Genomic DNA, 21,357 nt, shown 5'->3' with positions numbered 1-21,357 from the left:
GATTAATGCCCTCCCTCAGGGGTGAGTGAGTCCTTGCTCTGTGAGAGCTGATTGTTAAAAAGAGCCTGGCTCCTCCCCTCATCTTGCGTCCCCTCTGGCCACGTGATCTCTGCACATGCCGTGCGCCACCAGCTCCCCTTAGACTCCCACCCTGAATGGAAACAGCTTGAGGCTCTCACTAGATGCAGACGCCCAGTCTTGAACTTTCCAGCCAGCAAAATCCTGAGCTAAAGAAACCTTTTCTCTTTATAAATTACCCAGCCTCTGGTATTCCTGTACAGCAACACAGGAGGACTAGGACAGGGGGGTAAAAGATTGTTCCTTTCTCAGCACACGCCCCCACCAGCTACTTCCTGGTTTCTCTGCTTCTCTGCCTGGGATTTCCATTTTGTTGGTCCCCAAGCTTTTATTGATGTTCCAATGGGTGACTACAGTTTGTTTGTGCCAACGCCACAGGAGAGAGGGAGAGGGCACAGGGTCCCAGGAGCATAGAGAAGGACAGCCATAGTATTTGCCTGGCATTTAAATTGCTCCAAAGTCCCTTATCATCCATGATGACCTGCCAGCCAACATTGGTCCAAGATACATAAGCTGATGTTCTGAATCCCTGAAGGTGGAATGGAAGCTAAACCATTAGGTTAAAGACTTGAGAGAGAAAGGGGTATCACATATCAAAATGCCATCCTGTGATTATTTGAGGGCTGCAAGAGAGTAATCTAACCTAGCAATGGGACATAGGGTGGGACAGTCCTGCTGCCAGGATGCAGTAGGAAGGTATCCTACCAAAGCCATATGACTGGATTTGAATGCAGCCTTGGCACTCAATGTCCAGTGTCCAGAGGCCCTTGGGAATAGATGACACCACAAGGAAGCAACCTGCCTGACCCAGAAAGGGGCTGTTCCATAGAGCAACGGGTCCAGTATCCTCTGCAAATCAGTGTCATGGGGGGAGAAAGGAGACTGGGGAGAGAGGCTGTTCTAGATGAAAAGAGATTTAAGGGGTCCAACACCCAACTGCAAGAGGGGTCATCAATGAGATGCTGGCGTAAATGAGAGTCGTCAAAGGGATTAGGGATCATTGGGAGAGGGTGATTATGGGGTGGCCCTCGGAAGAAAGTAGGGGATCATTACTGCTCATGTGTTGGATGGATAGTGGCACTGGGTCATGGAATAAAGTGTCCCTTTTAAAGAAAAGCATATTGAAGCATTTGGGGGAGGGAATGGCCTCTTTCACAAAGAGAAAGAGAGAAAAGCTGACACAAAAAAGGCAAGATGGTGATTAAAAAGAAAAAAAAACTATGGAAAACAGACTGGTGGCTTGTCAATGAGTTAAACATAGTTATCATATGACCCGGCAATTCCACTTCTGGGTATATACCCCCAAAGAATTGAAAACAGGTGGTTCACACAAACCCTTGCGCACCCGTGTTCACAGCAGCATTAATCACTAGAGCCGAAAGGTGGAAGAAGCCCAAATGTCCATCGATGGATGGATGGACCAACACCATGAGCCTATATATACAATGGAAAAGTATTTGGCCATAGAAAGAAAGGAAATTCTGACACATGCTACCATGTGGATGAACCCTGAGGACACTGCTCAGTGAAAGAAGCCAGATGCAGGCTTGAAAGGTCACATATTGTATGATTCCATTTTGTGATGTAACATCACATTTCCCAAGAGCCGTCTTGACCTAGTTTTGAAATAGTGGCTAAAACCTCTCATCTCTATGCCCTTCGAGGGCAGTTTGCTAAGTCCCCACTCCCACCACTTTTCTTACAATTTCCCTCTCTCTGGGGCCACCAAACACACACTCCAACGGTCCCTGCCTCATTGGGCCCCCACACTCTGGGGCCAGGCACCAGACAAGTAGGGACAGCCCCTATGTCCTGGAGCCTGAAAACTTATGCAACTCAATCAATCCAAAGGAAGCTGGAGAAACCTAGCCACCCGCCTCTGCTGGCCTCTTCCGGCCCCAGCTGCTGTTTCCCTGTCCCCGGGTCTAACCCCTGTGTGGCCCTGCCTGGCAGCCTTCTCTGGTTCAGAGCTATACAGAACAAAAAGCTGTGCCTTTCGTCTATCCCAGGGTCCTGTCATCCAAAGAACCTTTAACTCTCATAAAACATGTCTGTCCAGAACAGGTAAATCCATCATGTCAGAAGGCAGATTGGTGGGTGTGCGGGGGTGGGGGGATGGGGAGTGAGTGCTAATGGGTCTAGAGGTTTCCTTATGGGGCGATGAGAATGTTCTGGAGCCAGATAGAGGTGGTGACTGCACAACATGGTGAATGTACTAAATGGCCTCTGAATTGTTCTCTTTAAAATGGTTAATTTGGCCGGGCGTGGTGGCTCACACCTATAATCCCAGCACTTTGGGAGGCCGAGGTGGGTAGATCACTTGAGCTCAGGAGTTGGAGACCAGCCTGGCCAACATAGTGAGATCCCATCTCTACAAAAATACATAAAATTAGCTGGGTGTGGTGGCGCGTGTCTGTAGTCCCAGATACTTGGGAGGCTGAGGTGAGGTGATGGCTTGAACTGGGAAGGTTGAGGTTGCAGCGAGCTGTGATTGCACCACTGCACTCCAGCCTGGGCGACAAAGCTAGACTCTGTCTCAAAAAATTAATTTTTATGTTGTGTGAATCTCACCCCAATCAAAAAGGAGGGAAAAGAAATGTTTCTGTAGGTAAAATCATTCTAATGTCCGCAGGCCACACCTCATTTCATTATAACACACTGTCAGTCACTGGGAGCCCTGCAAAACTAAAGGTGCGTGGGGAGGTATTACTGATAATTTGCCAGTGCTTTCCGACTAGTATAAAATTATTGTTTTGAAAAGCAGCATAAGCTCATTTTTTTCCCTACCATAACAGTACTGAAAGTTCACTACCCATTTTGGACAAGTTGAAACGGGGAGGAGTTATCTCTAGTCCCTCCACCCCAAGATTACTGAGGCAGGTCTGAGCCCCAAGGGAGCAGAGCACTGTTGAGTGGTGACCCCCTGAGTGAACACCCCATCGGCCGGAGGCCGCCCAGAGACGGAGACCCGCACTCAAGTGCAGCATCGGAACACCCAGCGGAGGTGCTGGCCACACCAAGCCGTCACCCAGAGCAGTGCCTGTCCTTGAGAGCTAGTTCCCGAAAATCATCTACAATTTCAACTCCTGGAAAGAAAGACACGACAAACCCTGTGCCCATAGAACTCAGATAACACCCAGGTGGGCACTACTCCGTGCATCTGAGGACAGAAGCACCTGGAAGGCGCCTGGCGGAACTAGAGAGCAGCTTCTTCCAGCTGGACCAGCAAGACCCTGTGACCTTTGGGGACCAGCAGAGCAGAGGCCAAGCAGAAGGATAATCCTGGGCTCTGAAGCCAGGCTTCCCCGAGGCACAGCATCGGGCACACAGGTGAGAATCCACCAGACCTCGGCGCCTCAGGTAAGGAGCCAGAAAGGCCCATCAACCTGGGTGACCGGTGCCACTGCCGGCCCCTCCAGGGCTGCTCCACCTCTGTGAGGGGCCTTGGACCCGGGACCCCTGCTTGCAGACCTTAGCCTATGGGTGGAACTGAGTATGCAGGGTGCTCCACGCGGGGAGGGCTGGGAAGGGGATGAGAGCAGGGCCACGGCCGGCAAGGAAGCCTGGCCAACCAAGGGGAGAGCCGGCTCTAGCAGGATGCCTTAAGACGACCACTAGATGGGGAGATATTCCGAGGAAAAGAAAAAAGAACCCACACAAACAAACAACCATCAGAAAAGCATCCAGCAGCCCCACTCGGTGGGAGCAGGAATTCGGGCTTTTTCATCCACAACAAGGGACAGGCATCACCACTGTGGTTGGGTTTCTTCCGTCCTGGGGGATCTTGCTTCTCTCAGCCCCATCAGCTTTCCTTGGCCTGAGGCCCTAGTCACCTGCTGCCCACCTGGCAGAACGGCTGGAGAAGGAAACTGGAGAAACCCAGAGCCAAGGCCCGGCCTGGGTGCTGCATGGGTCGACCGGGGCCCTCCATGCAGCCTAGCCTGAAAAAGTCCTCTGAGGAGCTTCCTTGCAGCTGGGCAGGCCTTGCCCTCTGGGGGCAGAGGCTAACCTAGCCAAAAGGGGGCCACCTAGGCTGCTCGCTGACGGATCCTTCTAAGACGTGGGTCGGGTCCCGTCCTTCTCTGCTCACAGTTATCCCTGGGATGCCCGTGTCACTCAGAGTAAACTCACACAACCCTTCCTGACCTTGCCCAATCCTCCTCCCACCTCTGCACCTCCCTCTGCTCCTGCCACACTCTTGCTCCCTTGAGCCAGGCCACCCCTGCCTCAGGGCCTTTGTACAGGGGATTCCTTGTGCCTAGAATGCTCTTCCAAAACCATAACCACATGCCTCGCTCTTTTACCACCTTCAAGTTTTGGTAGAAATGTTGCCTTTGAAATGAGACTTATTCTAACCACACCACCTAAACTGGCAACCAGACCTCCCTTCCCCGGCTCTTACTGCCTTTTAACAGACTCTGTAATTACTAATGGAAAACATTTTCTGCTTATTGTCTGCGCTCAGCCACTAGAACGAGAACAACAGGGCAGGGCTTACTACCGCCGTGTCCCTGGCAGATCTCAAATGCTTGCTCAGGAGGTATCTGTGGGATTGAATCAGTCACAACTAGCCCTGTAGGGAAGCGCTGGGTGCCGCTTTCTGCCCAGCTCAGCTGGCTCCTTCTCTCACCCTTGCCCACCACTTCCATCGGCCCTTCGCTTCCTCCTTGGCTTGGCTAAGCTTATGCTTTTCCGTGGCATGCCAGTCACCTGGTCAACATCCCGCACCACCGCGAGGCACCAGCCCCCACCTGATACCCTCTGGAGCACAATTTTGGGCATCCTGCCCCCATCTGGAGACCCTCAGGGCCGGTGCCTGGGCAGCAGTGCCACAACCTCACAATGCCAGCCTGCCCAGCACTCTCACACCCAGAGGTGCAAAATCCAAACTCACCAGGCAGATCAGCGACAGGATGCTCTTTAGCCAGCCTCGGGACCGGTGGCTGGAAACCAATCAGGAGAGAAATTGACAAACACGGGCCGCGGCTCCCAGCGCCCAGCCCTGGATGGCTCTTCTCCCCTGGCGCCCCTGGTACGGGGCGGCCCCGAGGGCTGGTCCGGCCACTCAGTGCTAGCCCGCCTCCCAGGGAGTCCCTGCTTGTCGCCGCCGCCGCAGCTCCCTCGTCCCCCTCGACACCTGCACCCTGCCGAGACGGGCCCCTTACCCGCTTACCCGCACCTCTGCGGCCCAGCTCGGCCCTCCTACCTGGGCTCGGCGGGCGGCCGAGGGAGTCGGCCTCCCTTCCTGCTCCCGGCAGGCCCGAGGCCAAGGCCGCCGCCTCCTCCTAGAAGCCCTCCGAGGCCGCGTCCGCGGGCGGGGGGTGGGGGCTCCTGGGCTTGTCTCGACTTCGCCTCTGGGTACCGCTCGCGAAGAGCGTCCTGAAGGGGAGTCTCAGTCTGGTGCGCCGACGAGCGGGCCGGGAGCGGGCGGGGCCGGGGTGGCGGCAGCGTGGGAACCGGGCGCGTTGGGGGGGGGGGCATGGAGCATGCGCGGCGCAGAGGGATGGCGGCCCGCCCCGCGCCCGCCCCACAGGGGCGTCTGGCCTGGCTCCCCACGCGCCCCGAGGCACTTCCGCTTTCTGTCTGGGCTGCTCTGAAGGCTGGGGTCGAAGTGGTCAGCGCACCCCGGCTCCTGAAGGGGACGGGAGGGACCCGCGTTGGCAGAACACCTCCCATGGGCTAGACCCCTGGGCGTTATTACTTCCATTCATTCAGTTATTCATCTCGCTGGGGTCCCCGGGACCGCTGCAGGGCAGCTAGCACCAAGTACCCCGGCCATGGTCACTCAGTAAAGGAGTGACCCAGGATGGCAAGGATCAGAGAGCGGGGAAGAGGTGAAAGGTGACTCAGGGAGCATGGTGTGGAGACACGAGGAGGGGAAAACGGAGGCCAGGGAAGTGCAAGAAGCCAAGACCCTCTGGGTGCATCTGGCTTTCCCTCAGGTTACCGGAGGGGATCGCACCTGGAGTTTGTCATTTTCCAACGGGTCATGCTCCACGTGGTAGAGCAGGGATTGAAATCCAAGGTTGGTTGGGATATTGCTCTGATGACAATTGTGAGACCTTTGACAAATAGTGAAGCGTATGAAAAAGACCGTAAAAGAAAAGCAACAGGGAAAAATCAGCCACATCACATATCCCAGCCCCGGCCACTGGGAACTGAGCACGAGGCGGGAGCCTCCTTGGCCTTTGAACCAGAGTTCAGGGGTTTCTTTTCTTCAGAGACCCTGGGCCCTGGCCAGGAGCACTTAGCCCGCAGCAAGGAGCCCTGGGCAAGCCTGTGCTCCCAGAACAAAAGCCGTCCATCTGGGGCATAGGGGAAGGGCAAGGACGCTGCTCAGGGAACCTCCGGTTGCAGGGAGCAGGGCCCCCAGGGGGCCCAGTGCAGGGACAGCTTTGGAGCCCCTTTCCCGGCGCAGAGGCAGGGATGCTCCCGGTGGCCCTCAGCTGTGTGTCCTGGTGCCCAAGCTTGTCCCTTCACCGGGGCTCTGGCTGGGCAGGCTGGGGTCTGGGCTGTTGAGATGTTGTGGGGTGACTGGTTGGTGCCCCCTGAAAGATATGTCCATATCTTAACACCCAGGCCCTGTGAACAGGGCCTTATATGCAAAAAAAGGGTGTCTGCAGATGTCATTAAATTGAGGATGTGGAGATGAGAGCAACCCAGATGATCCAGGGGGCCCCAAATCCAAGGACAGTTTCCTTAGAAGAGACAGGAGAGAGAGACACAGAGAAGGCCATGTGGAGGCGAAGGTGGGGAGTGCCCAGGGCCCCCAGAAGCTGGAAGAGGTGGGTGGATCCGCCCCCAGAGCCACCGGAGGAAGCACTCGATTCTGGACTCCGGCCTCCAGAACTGGGAGAGTCAATTCCTGTTGGCTGAAGCCAAGCGGTTTGTGGTCATTTGCTGCGGCAGCCCAGGCCACTCCGACACCAGGGAATAGGCTGAGCCCAGAGTCCTCCTGGGCCATCGAGGCGGGGGGCGGGGGGACCTTTGCACCCGCATCGTCCAGTAACCTGGTGGGGACTGGGGCGACCTTGGGAAGGCAGCTCCTGTTGTCCTTGGCTCATTTCCAGAGAGTGTGAGCGGCCAACCTGCATGGAGGCTGGGGAGTGTGTGCCTCGGGCAGGGGAAGGGGGCCCCTGGGAGTGCACCCCACTTCCACTGCAAGAGAAAGGGCCATGTGCACTGGGCTGCGGGTCCCACACAAGCCTAGAAATGGGGGAGCAGGGGCCACCGTGTGCACCATTGTTGGCACCGCGTGTGTGGACACATTGGTGGTGGAGGCGGCAGCGCGGTCAGTTGAAGAGCACAATGCCTAGAGCAAGTGAAGACGACCTTGACAAGCCCACGATCCTGTCGGGAGATCAATCTCCCTTCCAGCATGTTTTCAGTTTTTTACTGTAAAGAACTGCAAACCCATGCCCAATCTAGAGAGGATGACAGGGCACACGGGCCCCGCCGGCGGTCCTCACACGGCCCTCTCTCCTCCTCTCCGCTCCCCTTATTGTGGCCCTGAGGCCTGGGGCCTCCTGAGAGAGGTATCTCCATCTCTGCTTTAGGCAGGGGCAGGGCCTCCCGGGCAGCAAACCCGGATTCAGAACCTGGGGAGGAAGAGTTGGGGTCTGGAAGTGGGGAGGTCCCCTTTCCTCCCTGGGTTCCCACCACACCTAGCCCTCTCACAGTCCGGCTGGCCTGGCTGCTCCCCAGCTCTGGTCTCCCGTTCTCCCCTTGCCCTAGGCTGGCCCAGGACGGGCAGGTGAGGTAGCCGGGGGACAGGGGAGTGGGCGCTTTCCCACAGCTGTGGTGCTGCCCACTGTGCCGTGGGCACCCGCCAGGTCACAGGCAGCCCCCTCCTGGGGGCAGGTTGGCAGCCGGTCTCCCAAGCCACAGCAGGTGCCCAGGGGCCCAGCAGGGAGGTCCAGGGTGACGTCAAGCTGTCTGTGGGAAGTGAGTGAGCAAGTTGGGGAAGGCCAGGCCAAAGGGGGCTGTAAGCCGCCTTCACAGCAGGGCAGGGGTCAGGGCGGCACCTCTCCCAGGGGTCAGCTGGGCTGTGGCTGACTGCTCTGCTGGAGTGCCCTTGGAGGGAGGTGGTCTTGGGCTGCATGCAGAGCCTTGGGAATATGCTGCCAGCCTCAGATATCCACTGAGGGTGATGGCGACTGTGAGCTCCTGTGGGGACAGGATGTGTGTCTGGACTGGATGAGCTGTTTTAGCAACTCCTGCCTCCGCCCCCCTGCCAGAAAAGTGCTGTAGATGGGGTGCAGCCAGTGAGTGGAGGAGGGGATGTCCAGGCTGCAGTCCCAGGAGACAGTGGCTCTGGGGAAAGCAGGGGATGGAATGCACGCGGCAATGCCTCAGGTCACGCAGGTTGCTCCTTGACCCTGCAGAAGGAGCAGGGTCACATGACCCTGCTGGCCCACATGACTCATGGCATGGAGAATGCCTTGTGTCATGTGGGCCAGTTTGTCCAACCCTGCGACCCCTGAGGATTGATGGGACCCTCAGGGTGAGGCTGGTAGGGGCAATAGTGTCAGGCCTGGGTGCCAGGAGGGAGCAATGCCCAGGCCTCAGGGCAGGCCGTCTTGGCCTTCAGAAGCCTGAGGGCCTGAAGCTCAGCTGGGCACCTGCCCCAGGAGGTGGCCGTCCACTGCCTGAGTGGCAGCTTCTCTCATGGCTGCAGCTGTGGCTCTGGTTCCTGAATGTCCCAGAGGGGAGCCACCACTGGCCCTCTGCTGATCCTCTTCAGTGTGGCCACTGCCGTTCTCACTGTCCCTCCCAGGACGGCCTCCCTCTCCCTTCACTGACACTCCCAGTCTGATCACAACTGTTTCTCAACTATCCCTCCCAGTGTGGCCACAGCTATCCTTATGGTGCCCCCTCTAGTGGCTTCACTGTCCTGAGCTGTCACCCAGGCCCCAGCCTCTTTCCAACCTCAAGTCTTGGCTCTGGCTTCAGGCTGCCGCCTGTGTGCTAGAGAATGTCTGTCAGTGTCCGCTGGGATCACGTGCTTCCTTGTTCCTGCTCAAGGAAAGAGAGGCCCCTCCTCTGTGGATAAAATCTGAAAACTTCCCTTTGGTCTGACTGGGCCATTTGGGCCATGGACTGCTCGGATCACTAACAGTTGCCCCAGGAACACATGTGCAGCTGCATTTGAACCAATCAGGAGCCACCTGTGGATTTGGGGATGGGAGTCACCATGCCCTGAGCCACGTGGGGGAGGGACGGAGGCTGGAACAAAAAGGGGCTTCTAGCCGGGCATGGTGGCTCATGCCTGTAATCTCACCACTTTGGGAGGCTGAGGCAGGAGGACTGCTTGAGATCAGGAGTTTGAGATCAGCCTGGGCAACATGGTGAGACCCCATCTCTACAAAACATAAAAAAGTTTTGGCTGGGCACAGTGGCATGCACCTGTAGTCCAAGCTACTTGGGAAGCTGAAGTGGGAGGATCACTGGAACCCAGGAGTCTGAGGCTGCAGTGAGCTATTATGGCCCCACTGCTCTCCAGCCTGGGCAGCAGAGCGAGACCCTGACTCTAAAACAAGCAGGAGTCCACTGAGGAAAAAAGAGGGGGAATGGCTGCTGGGAGGGCAGCCAGCAGTGTCTAGTCTCCAGACATTCCTTCAGGTGATAGGGACCAAAGCCAGGAGGGTCACCAAGGGTAAGGAGCTGAAGAGTCACCCAGCCTTGCCAAGACTTCCTGGCAGAGGAGAAGGCTTAGCCATCTACTGGCCCAGAGGCTGAGCTGGAGCATGGCTGTGCCTGGCCTCTTGGCTGGCCTCCCCAGCCTCAGTGCCTGGCATGTCCCCACCTGGATGCACCTGCTTTTTTGGTATTTGCACTTGGATGCGCCAATGCACACATCCAAAACTGAGCTTGTGATCTCGTGCCAGGGCTAGTGCTCTTACCAAGTCCCCAGCTGCAGTGAATGGAACACGCCTGTGTCAAAGGCCAGAAAGTGGGGATATATCCCTTGCCTACCCTCCACCTCCCGTCATTCACGGTGTCTGGTTAGTTCTCTGCACGTTTTAGGTCTGTTAAACGGACCCTCTCTATCTGCTCCATGACACTGCCCTTGATGTCATCTAGGCTAGTTATCTCTCACAGGACAACTCCAGCCACCCTTAGCTAGTCTTACTGCATCCACTCTGCTCCCCAAATAATTTCTCCACAAAGAAACCAGAGATAACTCTTTAGAATGCAATGGGTTCGTGTCACTCACACAAATACATGTCTGTGCGTGCATGTGCAGCACTGGCTTCACATCTGTGAGTTCTCAGCTTTTTCAGGATGAAGATGAAACCCCTCTGAGGTCCATGAGGCCTGCACTGTCTGGCCTCCGCAGCATTGGTGCGTGGCATCCCCAACCCTGCAGTCACACCGACCTTTCAGCCCAGTACTCTCCATGTCCCTTCCAGCTCCAGGACCTTTGCACATGCAATTCTCTCACCTGATGGGGAGCTTCCCTCCCAAAAGAGGAGTGGAAAATGTCTGGGCTTTCCCAGCTTCCCTTGTAGCTATGGCATGGGCACCTAACCCAGGCTCTACCAATCAGATACACCCACTACCCACTGAGTGTGAGGCCCGAGGTACGCCTGTGGGATACCCTCTAGCTGGTTTTCCCTGGGCTTCCATCAGCCAGTCTGTTCCTGTTGTGTGCAACTGAGAACCCTGGGGGACTAGCTCTCCGCCGATGCCGTCGAATCTCCCGCTGCTTTAAATGCTCCCCTCCCCGGGCTCAGGATGCCACTGGACCTTGGTTTGCTTCTCAGAACTTGAGCAGCTCTCTGCAGAGTCCTTTTTTGACTCTTCTTACTTCATCTTTCCTCTAAGATTGGTGTCTGTTCATGGTTATGAATATTTAGAGGCTTCATATTACTTGCGGGATTGATGGCCCACCAGGCAATGCCTCCCTGGGTGACTTTTGGTGCCATTTACTAAGACAATGCTGCTCAGAAGAGTAGGCTTGGAGGAAATCTCACCGGCCACTGTAGACTGCTGGGCATTAAGGGGATATTAGAGTCTTAGTTATCTATTGTTACATAACAAATTACTCCCAATGGCTTAGCTGAGGGGTTCTGGGTTAGGGTCACTCATGAGGCAACAGTGAAACTTTCATCCAGGGCAGCAGCCTCTGAGACATAATTGGGGCTGAGGGATCCACTTCCAGGCTTACTCACGCGGCTACGTGGCTGTTGGCAAGTAGCTCAGTTCCTCAGCACGTGGGCCTCTCCATAGGGCTGCTCATAGCAGGGCTTCCTGCAAAACAGTGATCTATTTTGGGGGGTGAGGGAGAGAGAGAGAGTGAGAGAGGCAGGGGGATCTATGTGTGTGTGGGGAGACAGAGTGAAGGGTGGGGAAAGGGAGAGGGAGGGAGGAAAGGGCGGGGGAGGAAAGGAGAAAGGGGAAACAAGTGCAAGAAGGTAAGAGAGAGCACCCAAGACACACGCTGCCTTCTCCGAGAAGCCACGCTTGCCAGTTACAGCCCACAGATTCTGCTGAACTCTTTGTTACTAAGTCTAGACTCCACTCAAAGGGAGAGGGATCCAGCTACACCTCTTGAAAGGGGAGTATCACAGAGTTTGTGGACGTATTCTTCAAATCCTCTTTTTAGTCACCTATGATAACTGCATCAGGTCCCATGAATGAGAGGATGGGTTGGAGAGGCGACAACACTTGAAGCAAAGTGGGGGTTAGAGCCTTAGTTATCTATCATTACATAACAAATTACTCCTGGTGGCTTAGCTGGGAGGTTCCGGCTTAGGGTCACTCACGAGGCGACAGCGAAACTGTCATCCGGGGCATCTTGTTAAAACTTGCCATAGTGTTGGCCCCAGGGATCTTGTTAAAACTTAAGTCAGTTTCTGCCTTCGGCAATGGTGGAGTCACTCCTATCAGACCAACCCTCCCACAGATGACATCTATGAAACCAGGATGAAATACTAACAACAAAACCTTCTGATGGCATGAGGGACTAAGCAGTAGAGGCAGAAACCATAGGGGGTTAACACCTCGAAGAAGAGACTGGCACTAGGTGAGTTTCTTACATGTGAGCATGGGCCACAGAGGACACCGTGCTGGGTGACCAAAACTCAGAGACTCAGAGAGTAGACTTTGGGATGGCCACGGGAGAGGGAAAGCATGAGGGGTATCACCTGGGAGCAGAGAAGCACCATGTGGAGGAGCCCCGTATTTGGCCTGTACACTCGGCCCAAATCTCTGGCTGACCCCAGGGCTATTAATACACAAGGCAGAGTCCAAGAAAAGAACTGAGCAGAGGTTTCAGCTGATGCCCAATACCGTGGAAACGGAGTCTGGAGATTGCAGTTGATACCCAATACAGGGGAGACTTAGTGTGAGTTTAGCTAGTTTAGTTGTCTACTAGGACAACAAACCACCACCGCCACCACCACCACCACCACAACAACAATAACAAACAATGACTCATCTTCGGAGAAATATAACAGAAACCAAGAAGCCAAAGCTACTAGAACTCATTATGGACAGTGTCTAGGATATAATGCTAGATTACTACAAGAAACAAGAATTGTCGTGATACTCAAGGAAAAAAGCATTCAAGAGAATCCAACCCCTGAGATGACCCTAGTAATTCACAATATTAAAAAAATATATATTCTTAAGGAGATAAAGCACACTTCTGCCTGTAATCCCAGCACTTTGGGAGGCTGAGGTGGGTGGATTGCTTGAGCCTAGGAGTTTGAGGCCAGCCTGGGCAATATGGTGAAACTCTGTCTCTACAAAACATACAAAAAATTTAGCTGGGCATTGTGACATGCACCTGTAGTCCCAGCTACTTGGGAGGCTGAGGTGGGAGGATTGCTTGAGCCTGGGAGGTGGAGGTTGCAATGAGCCGTAATCACACCATTACACTCCAGCCTAGGCAACAGAGTGACACTGTGTAAAAAAAAAAAAAAAAAAAAAAGAAGCATGCTTCTAATACTTTATTAATTTATTTATTTTGAGGCAGAGTTTTGCTCTGTTACTCAGGCTGGAGTGCAGTGGTGTGATCATGGCTCACTGCAACCTCCACCTCCCAGGCTCAAGCAATCCTCCCATCTCAGCCTCCCAGGTAGCTGGGATTACAGGCATGTGCCACCACATCCAGCTAATTTTTGTATTTTTTTGTAGAGATGGGGTTTCTCCATGTTGCCCAGGCTGATCTCAAACTCCCGACCTCAAGCAATCTGCTCACTTCAGCCTCCCAAAGTGCTGGGATTACAGGTGTGAGCCACCATGCCCAGCCACCTAACATTTTTTTTTAAAACCCATCTCACTGCTCACTGATTATGAATTTTTTCAAATAGGAAATTTCAGAAGAGAAAAAGAAACTATAGATGTTCCTTGACTTACTGTGGTTAAGTCCTGACAAACCAGTAGTAAGTCAAAAATATGGTAATTTGAAAATGCATTTAATATCCCAATAAACCCAGATGCTCCTTGACTTAGGTTGGGGTGATGTCCCAGTAAAGCCAGTGTAAAGTTGAAAAATCATAAGTCAAACCGTCATAAATCAAGGACTGTGTAAGTTGTAAGTAAAGAACCAAGGGTAAGTTCTGAACTGAAAAACAACATCGGAAGTAAAATCTTCACTGGATGATCTTAATAACATTGTAGATGACAGGTGAGTTGCAAACTTACAGATAAATAGAAATAATCTTTTCTGAAAAACCAAGAGGAAAAAATGAAAAGGGCGCCTCAGTGAGCTGTGGGACAATATATAGAGGTCTAATGAATGTGTATATGGACTCCTAGGAGACAAGGGAGAGAATGGGGAAGAAAAACTACTCGAAGAAATAATGACTGAAATTTCCAAAATTTGGAGATAGACATAATTTACAGATTCAAGGAGCTCAGTGAATTCCAAGGAAGATAAATACAAAGAAAAAACACGTGTAGGCACATTGCAGTCAAAGTACCGAAAACAAAGAGTAATGAGTGAATTGTGAAAACAGTAAAATGCAACTCGAAGAAGAAGAGAACATTCACAAGTTCTACTGAATTCCCATCAGAAGTAATGGAAACCAAGAGAGAATGGAACAGGATCTTTAAAGTGGTGAGAGAGAAGAAACAATCCTTTCAACTCAGAACTCTGTATCTATATCCAGGGAAAATACTCCTCAAGAATGAAGGTGAAATAAGGATGTTTCGAGATACATGAAAGCTAAGAGAATTCATCAACAGACTTGCATTAAAATAAATGCTACAGAAAGACTTTCGATCTTAAGGAAAAGAAGGAAATCTCGATCTTTGGGTAGAAATGAATAACAAAATATGTGGGTAAATATTAAGGAATATTTATTTTATCTTTATAAGTTATTTATAATACACATGACAGTTTAAGGTAAAATTATAAATAATGTATTGTAGAGTTTATAACATGTAGATATATATATGACAACTATAGCATAAAGGACGGGGTGCAGGGGGCAGTAATCTGTATAATGAAAATGGTCTTAAATTTAGGTGATGTGGTACAATGTAAACTGTAAGTAGAGAGTGAAAAGTAAAGGATATATATAGGAATCCCTAGAGCAACCACTAGAAAACAATGCAAAATGTTATTGCTGAAAAGGTAAAATAAAAGGTAATGATGATACAAGGATCAATTAATCAGGAACACATCGAATTCATACATATGTTTGCACCCAATAACAGAGCTTCAGAGCTTCAAAATACATAAAACAAAAGTTGACAGAATAAAGACAGAAATCGGCATCTTCACAATTATAATCGGAGATTTTAACACTCCTGCCCCAGTCATTGTTACTGCTAGAAAAGGGATCAATAAAAACATAGGGCCTGTAATCCCAGCACTTTGGGAGGCCGAGGTGGGCGGATCACAAGGTCAAGAGATGGAGACCATCCTGGTCACATGGTGAAACCCCGTCTCTACTAAAAATACCAAAATTAGCTGGGCGTGGTAGTGCGCACCTGTAGTCCCAGCTACTCGGGAGGCTGAGGCAGGAGAATCGCTTGTACCCGGGAGGCGGAGGTTGCAGTGAGCCGAAATTGCGCCACTGCAGCCTGGCAACAGAGCGAGTCTCAAAAAAAAAAAAAAAAAAAAAAAAAAATCCAGCCTGGCGACAGAGCAAGACTCAGTCTAAAAAAACAAAAACAAAAACAAAACAAAACAAAACAAAAAACCAAATAAACGAAAAACAAAACAAAACAAAACAAAACATAGGATCTCTTTATGACATTACCAAGCACATTGGAAAGCAAACAGTGGAAAAAATTGGACCGATTTACCGCAATGAACTTTCGCTTTGCAAATGTACTCCACCGATCCTTGTGGGCAGGCCTTTCCATTGGCGGAGGGTCGATCGGTGTGCCTGCCGCTTCTGGGCTTCGAGCCTTTCCACCTTTTGATTCACGTGTAGTCGTCATGGTAACAACAGTGCATTCCCGCGTGCTCCTCTCTCGTGCTCTCCCTATCCAATCATTTGCCTTGCATAGCGACACCAGTCTGGAACTTTCTTTCGGAACTCCCTGTCGCTTCCGGGAGAACCAGGGGTTTCTGGGAGCCCGGGTGACTGTTGGCGCCAAGTGCCTCAGAGCGCCACACGCTTCCACGCTGCGGAGCTGAGGTGATCTCTTCAGACCCTTCGGAGAGACCCAGATATCTGACTTCCCACTGAGAGACCCGGAATTGCCCAGAGTTTGAGAAAGTGAGTAGACTGCGGGGGTTTGCCAGGACCCAGGCCCGGGAGGTGTTGCCGGAGCTCAGGATGGCGGCCCAGGAGGTTCCCGGGGTGTGGGGGGGCAGGCGGTGTGGCAGGCCGTGAGGAGCCGGCTGCGGAGCTGGGGGGCGGCGGTCCCGCCTGGCCCGGTTTAGGTGCAGCGTGGCTGTCACGGTGGGCTTCCCACCAAGGAAGGCCCCCTCGGGAGGGCGGTTGGAAGGAGGGCTGAGGGGAGGGGTTCCTCAGTGCGGGGTGGCGAGAGGAGGACCCCTGGGTCCCTGGGCGGAGAGGGTCGCCAAGCACGCGGGGTAGAGGAGGCAAGAGGGAGGGTGACTCGCCCAGTGCTGGGGTGAGGGGGTGTCGAGGGCTTCCGGCTGCGGGGCTGGGGGTCGGGAGGGGGCTCCCTGGGGTGGGAGGGCAAGGGGGCTGTGGAGCGCCACGTGGGAGAGCAGGCTGGCGGGCTCCAAGCGTGGGGCGGGACGGAGGGCGGCCCAGCCTGGGTCTGAGGCGCGAGACGGGAGGGCCCCTGGCGGGTGCCGTGGTCAGGTCCTAGGGCCGGGTGGGTGAGGGCAGAGGTGATTCCTAAGCCCGGTGGAGGGCCGACCAGAGCGGAGGGTGCCCTGCCTCTGTGGGCTATGGGGGCTCCTGACTTGGGGGTGGAGGGCGGGATTGTCGGGCCCCTGGCTGTGGGGAGGCCACAGAGGGAGGCTCATGTCTAAGCACGTCGGACGCCCTGCTGCCCGGGGCTAGACTGGAGTGCTGCCAGCTGGGCGTAGGGGGCGCCCAGTGTGGAAGGGCACGTTGGGGGCAGGAAGGGACTGTCCCCGGTGTGCGGTGGGGGATGGGCTGGAAGGAGGGCCAATGCCTAAGGGTGCACGGGGTGCGGAGCCGGAGGCTGCCTGGCGGCCAGTGGTACAGGCGACGGTGAGCGCCCCCTGGAGGCTGTCAGCGTGGCAGTGCCGTGAGGAGCCTGGCCCCCTACAGGTGGAATTGGAAAGGCTTCAGGTCGCCTCTTCGTGGGGAATGGCGACAGGAGTTGCAGTGGTTGGAGGGGGCAGACCTTGGCCTCTGTAGAAAATACGGATTCATGACAAGGGCAAATTGTACATTCACTTAGATAGACCATATGTCGAGCCATTTAAAAATCTTCAGAAACTGAAAAGGATCGCACGTTTTCATAAGTTCTCTGATCACAGTGGAATTTTATTTGAAATTAATAACAATAACATATGTCTAGATATTTTGAAATCCATGGGTCAAAGATGAAATCACCAAGGAACTTACAAGATATTTCAAACTGCACAAAACATTCAACTTACCCAAATTACTAGCCATTTGGAAGGAAGGAAGTGGTCAGAGGAAAATTTCTTGCTTTCAGTGCTCATAACAGAAAAAAAGAACATAAAATCAATGGCCGAACAGTCCATTTAAAGAAGCTCGAAAAAGAGCAAAAGTAAACACAGAATGAGTCAAATAAAGAAATAACAGAGATTAAAAAGGACAATCAGTAAACCCCGACATTAGGCTTTTTAAAGAGTACCAAAATTAATGAACCCTAGCAAGACTAATTAAGATGAGAGGGGGCTAGGCACAGTGGTTTATGCCTGTAATCCCAGCACTTTGAGAGGCTGAGGCGGGAGGATTGCCTGAGCCCAGGAGTTCAAGGCCAGCCTAGGCGACATAGTGAGACCCCTTCTCTACAAAAAGTACAAAAAAATTAACCACGTGTGTTAGCATGTGCCGGTAGTCCCAGCTACTCAGGAGGCTGAGGTGGGAGGATCGCTTGAGCTCAGGGGGTCGAGGCTGCACTGAGCCGAGATCGAGCTGCTGCACTCCAGCCTGGGTGACAGAGTGAGACCCTGTCTCAAAAAACAAACAAACAAAAAACAACACACACACACACACACACACACAACACACAAGAGAGAATGAACACTAATCAATATCAGGAATGAAGGACAGGATATTACTACAGATCATATAGACATTAAAAAGATAAAGAGGGAATATTGTGAACAAGTTTTTATCAAAAGTTTTGAAAACTGAGATAAGCTTCCCAATTCCTTTGTGGGGGAAAAAAAGTAACTTACTACAAATGGCACCAAGTAACATAGAAAATGTGACTAGCCCTGTATCTTGCAAATAAATTTAATTTTGCCATCAAAATTTCACTAAAATCAAAGCGACAAAACAAGGAGGCAGAGGAACTCCAGCCCTGCCCCCTCACCCCCACACACGTAGGGGCAGATGAGTGGTGGGAGTGAGTGTTTGGCACAAACAAGCTTCTCTCTTTGCACTCACAGGCTGCGTCAGAGACTGCAACAGTCAGCACACATTCCTGTCTGATCAGGCTCCCTCCCTCAAGTCCTCTGCGATGGCTCTGGCGATGCTTCGGGACTGGTGCAGGTGGATGGGTGCGAACGCAGAGCGCTCCCTGCTCATCCTGGGTATCCCTGATGACTGCCAGGAACATGAGTTCCAGGAGGCCGTGCGGGCTGCCCTGTCGCCCCTGGGCAGGTACCGAGTACTCACCAAGCACTTCAGAAAGGAGCTCGGGGCCAAGGCAGCCTTGGTGGAGTTCGCTGAGTATTTAAACCGAAGCTTGATTCCCCATCAAATACCAGGCAATGGGGGGCCCTGGAAAGTGATCTTCCTGCCCCAAGTACCTGTTATTGAGTTTCAGGATATGCCCAGTTTTCCTGCACAGCCCCAGGGCCAAGCAGTAGCAAAAGCTGCAGGTGAGGCAGGAGGCGCAGGTGAGGCAGGAGGTGTAGGTGAGGCAGGAGGCGCAGGTGAGGCAGGAGGCACAGGTGAGGCAGGAGGCACAGGTGAGGCAGGAGCAGCAGGTGAGGCAGGAGCAGCAGGTGAGGCAGGAGGTGTAGGTGAGGCAGGAGCAGCAGGTGAGGCAGGAGGCGCAGGTGAGGCAGGAGCAGCAGGTGAGGCAGGAGCAGCAAGTGAGGCAGGAGCAGCAGGTGAGGCAGGAGGCGTAGGTGAGGCAGGAGCAGCAGGTGAGGCAGGAGGCGCAGGCGAGGCAGGAGCAGCAGGTGAGGCAGGAGGCGCAGGTGAGGCAGGAGCAGCAGGTGAGGCAGGAGGCGCAGGTGAGGGAAGAGCAGCAGGTGAGGCAGGAGCAGCAGGTGAGGCAGGAGGCGCAGGTGAGGGAAGAGCAGCAGGTGAGGCAGGAGCAGCAGGTGAGGCAGGAGCTGTGGGTGAGGCAGGAGCTGCAGGTGAGGCAGGAGCTGTGGGTGAGGCAGGAGGGACAAATGTAACAAAAGCCTGGGTCCAGCCTTGGCGCTGCACCCTACAGGCTGTGCTGGAAAACAGGGCCTACCGGGAATTGAGACCCTTTTCCGGGAGGGAGCAGCCAGGCTGCGAGGAAGAGTCCTTTGAGAGCTGGGTGGAGCACGCCAAGGATATGCTGCAGCTGTGGTGCCACGTGTCGGAAAGGGAGAAGAAGAGGTGGCTGCTGGAGAGCTTGGGCGGCCCGGCCCTGGAAGTCGTGAGCGGCCTCCTGGAGGAAGATGCCAACTTGTCCGCGCTGGACTGCCTGGCGGCGCTGGGGCAGGTATTTAGGAACCAGGACACTCGAATGACTTCGAGGCTGAAGTTCCTGACCTGCACGCAGGGGCCCCAGGAGGGGCTGTTTGCCTTCGTGGTGCGCCTGGAAGGCCTGCTGCAGAGGGCTGTGGAGAAGGGGGCCGTCTGCCCAGCCTTGGCCAATTACCTGCGACTACAGCAGGTGCTGTCTCAGGCCCGCCCCAGCGAGGCACTCCAGGATACCCTGAGAGGGATGCAGCTGGAGAATAGGCCACCTGGCTTCCTGGGGCTGCTTCGGCTCATCCGGGAGATGGAGGCGTGGGCAGCCTTCCCAGCGAGGAGCCAGCAGGGTGTGGCCTGGGCAGCGGCCCCAGTGGAGAGTGAAGACCCAGCTGCTGCCCAGGCCTCCCCAGCCCAGGGGGACGCCAGCGAGGCTGGTCCCGGAGCAGAAGATGCTGCCGAGGCCGCTTCTGCCACCAAAGAGGCTGCAAGGGGAGCCCCTGCCGCTGGGGAAGGTGAAAGTGCCCCTGCAGGCCCCAAAGGCCTAGGTCAGGCAAGGCCCATAGAGGTCCCCTGGGGCTCCTCCCCAGCCCGGATGAGCAGTGCTGTCTGGGTGTTCCCAAGAGGTCTTAGCTGGGGTCCAGAGGGCCTCATCCAGGTGAGAGGCCAGGAAGCCAGGAAACCCCCACTGGAGGGGCTCCAGACCATCTTGGAGGAGCCCGAAAACGAGGATGAGGACGGGGCCGGGGACTCGGGCCAGCCCAAGTCCTCCCAGGGCAAATAGGCTCCTAGGGCCCCGGGGCCTCCTCTCCTCTCAGGCAGCAGCGCCTTGGAGGCAGACAGAGGCCAGGCCAGGGCCAGTCCCTCACCCCACATTCAGGAGTAAGGGCCCCCCACCTCCCCCAAGGGGCTCTGGCCACCACCCCCATTCCTTCCCTGTGACCCAGATGACCACGTTTGATACAAAATGGGGTGGGGAGAGGCGCCCCCCCGCTCCCTTGTACCCAGCACACCCAGCCCCAGCCCCAAACCCTGCCGCCATGGGGGGCTGGCCTGGAGGGAGCCCTGAGTGGCCAGCTGTGGCCTGGGTGGGGGCACCTGAAGATGTCTGCCCCCAACCCAGGCCGTGAGTTGGGAGAGACAGGGGGAAAGAGGCCCTCTCAAGGTTGCCAGTTGCCTGGGTCTCTCAAGAGGGGTCAGCCCACTTGCCATCTCCGGGGCAGGCTGCCCTCTGTTCCAGGAAGCTCACCCTCACCTGTGTGACCCACGCGCCCAGCAGACGCCCACCCACTGCTAGCCATCATTTCTGCGAAAAGTCATGTACTGTGCGCCCATGCAGGCGGCCACCTCTGGGCCCGGGGCACGTGCTGTGAGCTTCCTGCGAGCCCAGGCTCTGCTTGCTGCTGTCCTGCATCGTGAGCACCACCTCTGCTTTCCTGGCGTAGATCTAGGCCAGGGGCTGCTTGTTCTCGTGGAGCTGCGTGTGTTCTTCTCTGAGCAGCTTCTCCCCGGAGACCCCCAGCGCAGTCCCAGGAGATGGCGGGAAGGAGGCACCAGGGCACGGCGGACGCTCACCCCGTGACCACGATGGTGACCCTGACTGCGGGAAGAAGAACCGGACCCGGGGCAGAGCGGGGCTGCGTGAGGCTCCACAGGGACTATGCTTTGGCGTTTCACCCCGTTGTTACTTGTGACTCAGTTTCTTCAGCCTGGTGGGGTGTTCCCTGGTGTTTCCCAGTGTTCTGTGACTGTCCTGTGAAGGCCATAGGGATGGGCTCAGGAGGGGGCTCCCTGAAGCCAGTGGACACTGCCAGAGTCCACTGTCCTGGCAAAAGGCAGACCCTGGGGCCCTCGGGAAGGAGGGAGGTGGCAGCGGGGGCAGCAGCGGGAGGGGGAGCAGATGACGCACCTTGCCAGGAACCCCAGGAGGAGGGGGCCCGGGACCTGTGGCCTGTGGTGGCTGTTTACAGTTTCTCTCTGTATTGTGGTTTCCTTCTCTTCAATAGTTTCAGTATATGTTTCTCTTCAATAAATTTCATTCCGTGTTCCA

The 21,357-nt window shown here is 54.5% G+C and overlaps 2 protein-coding genes across 3 annotated transcripts in view; one reads left to right on the top strand and one right to left on the bottom strand.

The window, feature by feature from the left end:
• The window catches only part of ZFP92 (ZFP92 zinc finger protein), a 17,208-nt gene extending 11,701 nt beyond the window's left edge, over positions 1-5,507 (bottom strand). Inside the window, exons 1-2 of the mRNA XM_019019085.3 lie at positions 5,285-5,507; positions 4,973-5,021 (exon numbers count right to left, since the gene is read on the bottom strand). The gene's annotated coding sequence lies outside the window, so the exon portion shown is untranslated. The remainder of the gene's footprint in view (positions 1-4,972; positions 5,022-5,284) is intronic.
• PNMA6E (PNMA family member 6E) lies at positions 2,886-21,357 on the top strand. 2 transcript variants are annotated; one of them, XM_055375835.1, is made up of 2 exons: positions 2,886-3,438; positions 18,077-21,357. In XM_055375835.1, exon 2 carries the CDS (start codon positions 18,148-18,150, stop codon positions 20,089-20,091), a length of 1,944 nt encoding a protein of 647 aa, XP_055231810.1. In that variant the 5' UTR covers positions 2,886-3,438; positions 18,077-18,147; the 3' UTR covers positions 20,092-21,357. The 2 variants fall into 2 exon arrangements, with proteins under 2 accessions (XP_055231810.1, XP_055231809.1); XM_055375834.1 differs by lacking the exon at positions 2,886-3,438 and adding an exon at positions 15,585-15,761.

Source organism: Gorilla gorilla, chromosome X (assembly GCF_029281585.2).
Source record: "Gorilla gorilla gorilla isolate KB3781 chromosome X, NHGRI_mGorGor1-v2.1_pri, whole genome shotgun sequence".
Taxonomy (NCBI): Eukaryota; Metazoa; Chordata; class Mammalia; order Primates; family Hominidae; genus Gorilla; species Gorilla gorilla.
Note: the sequence above shows the minus strand (reverse complement) of the source record. Positions and strands in the feature narration are given on the sequence as shown.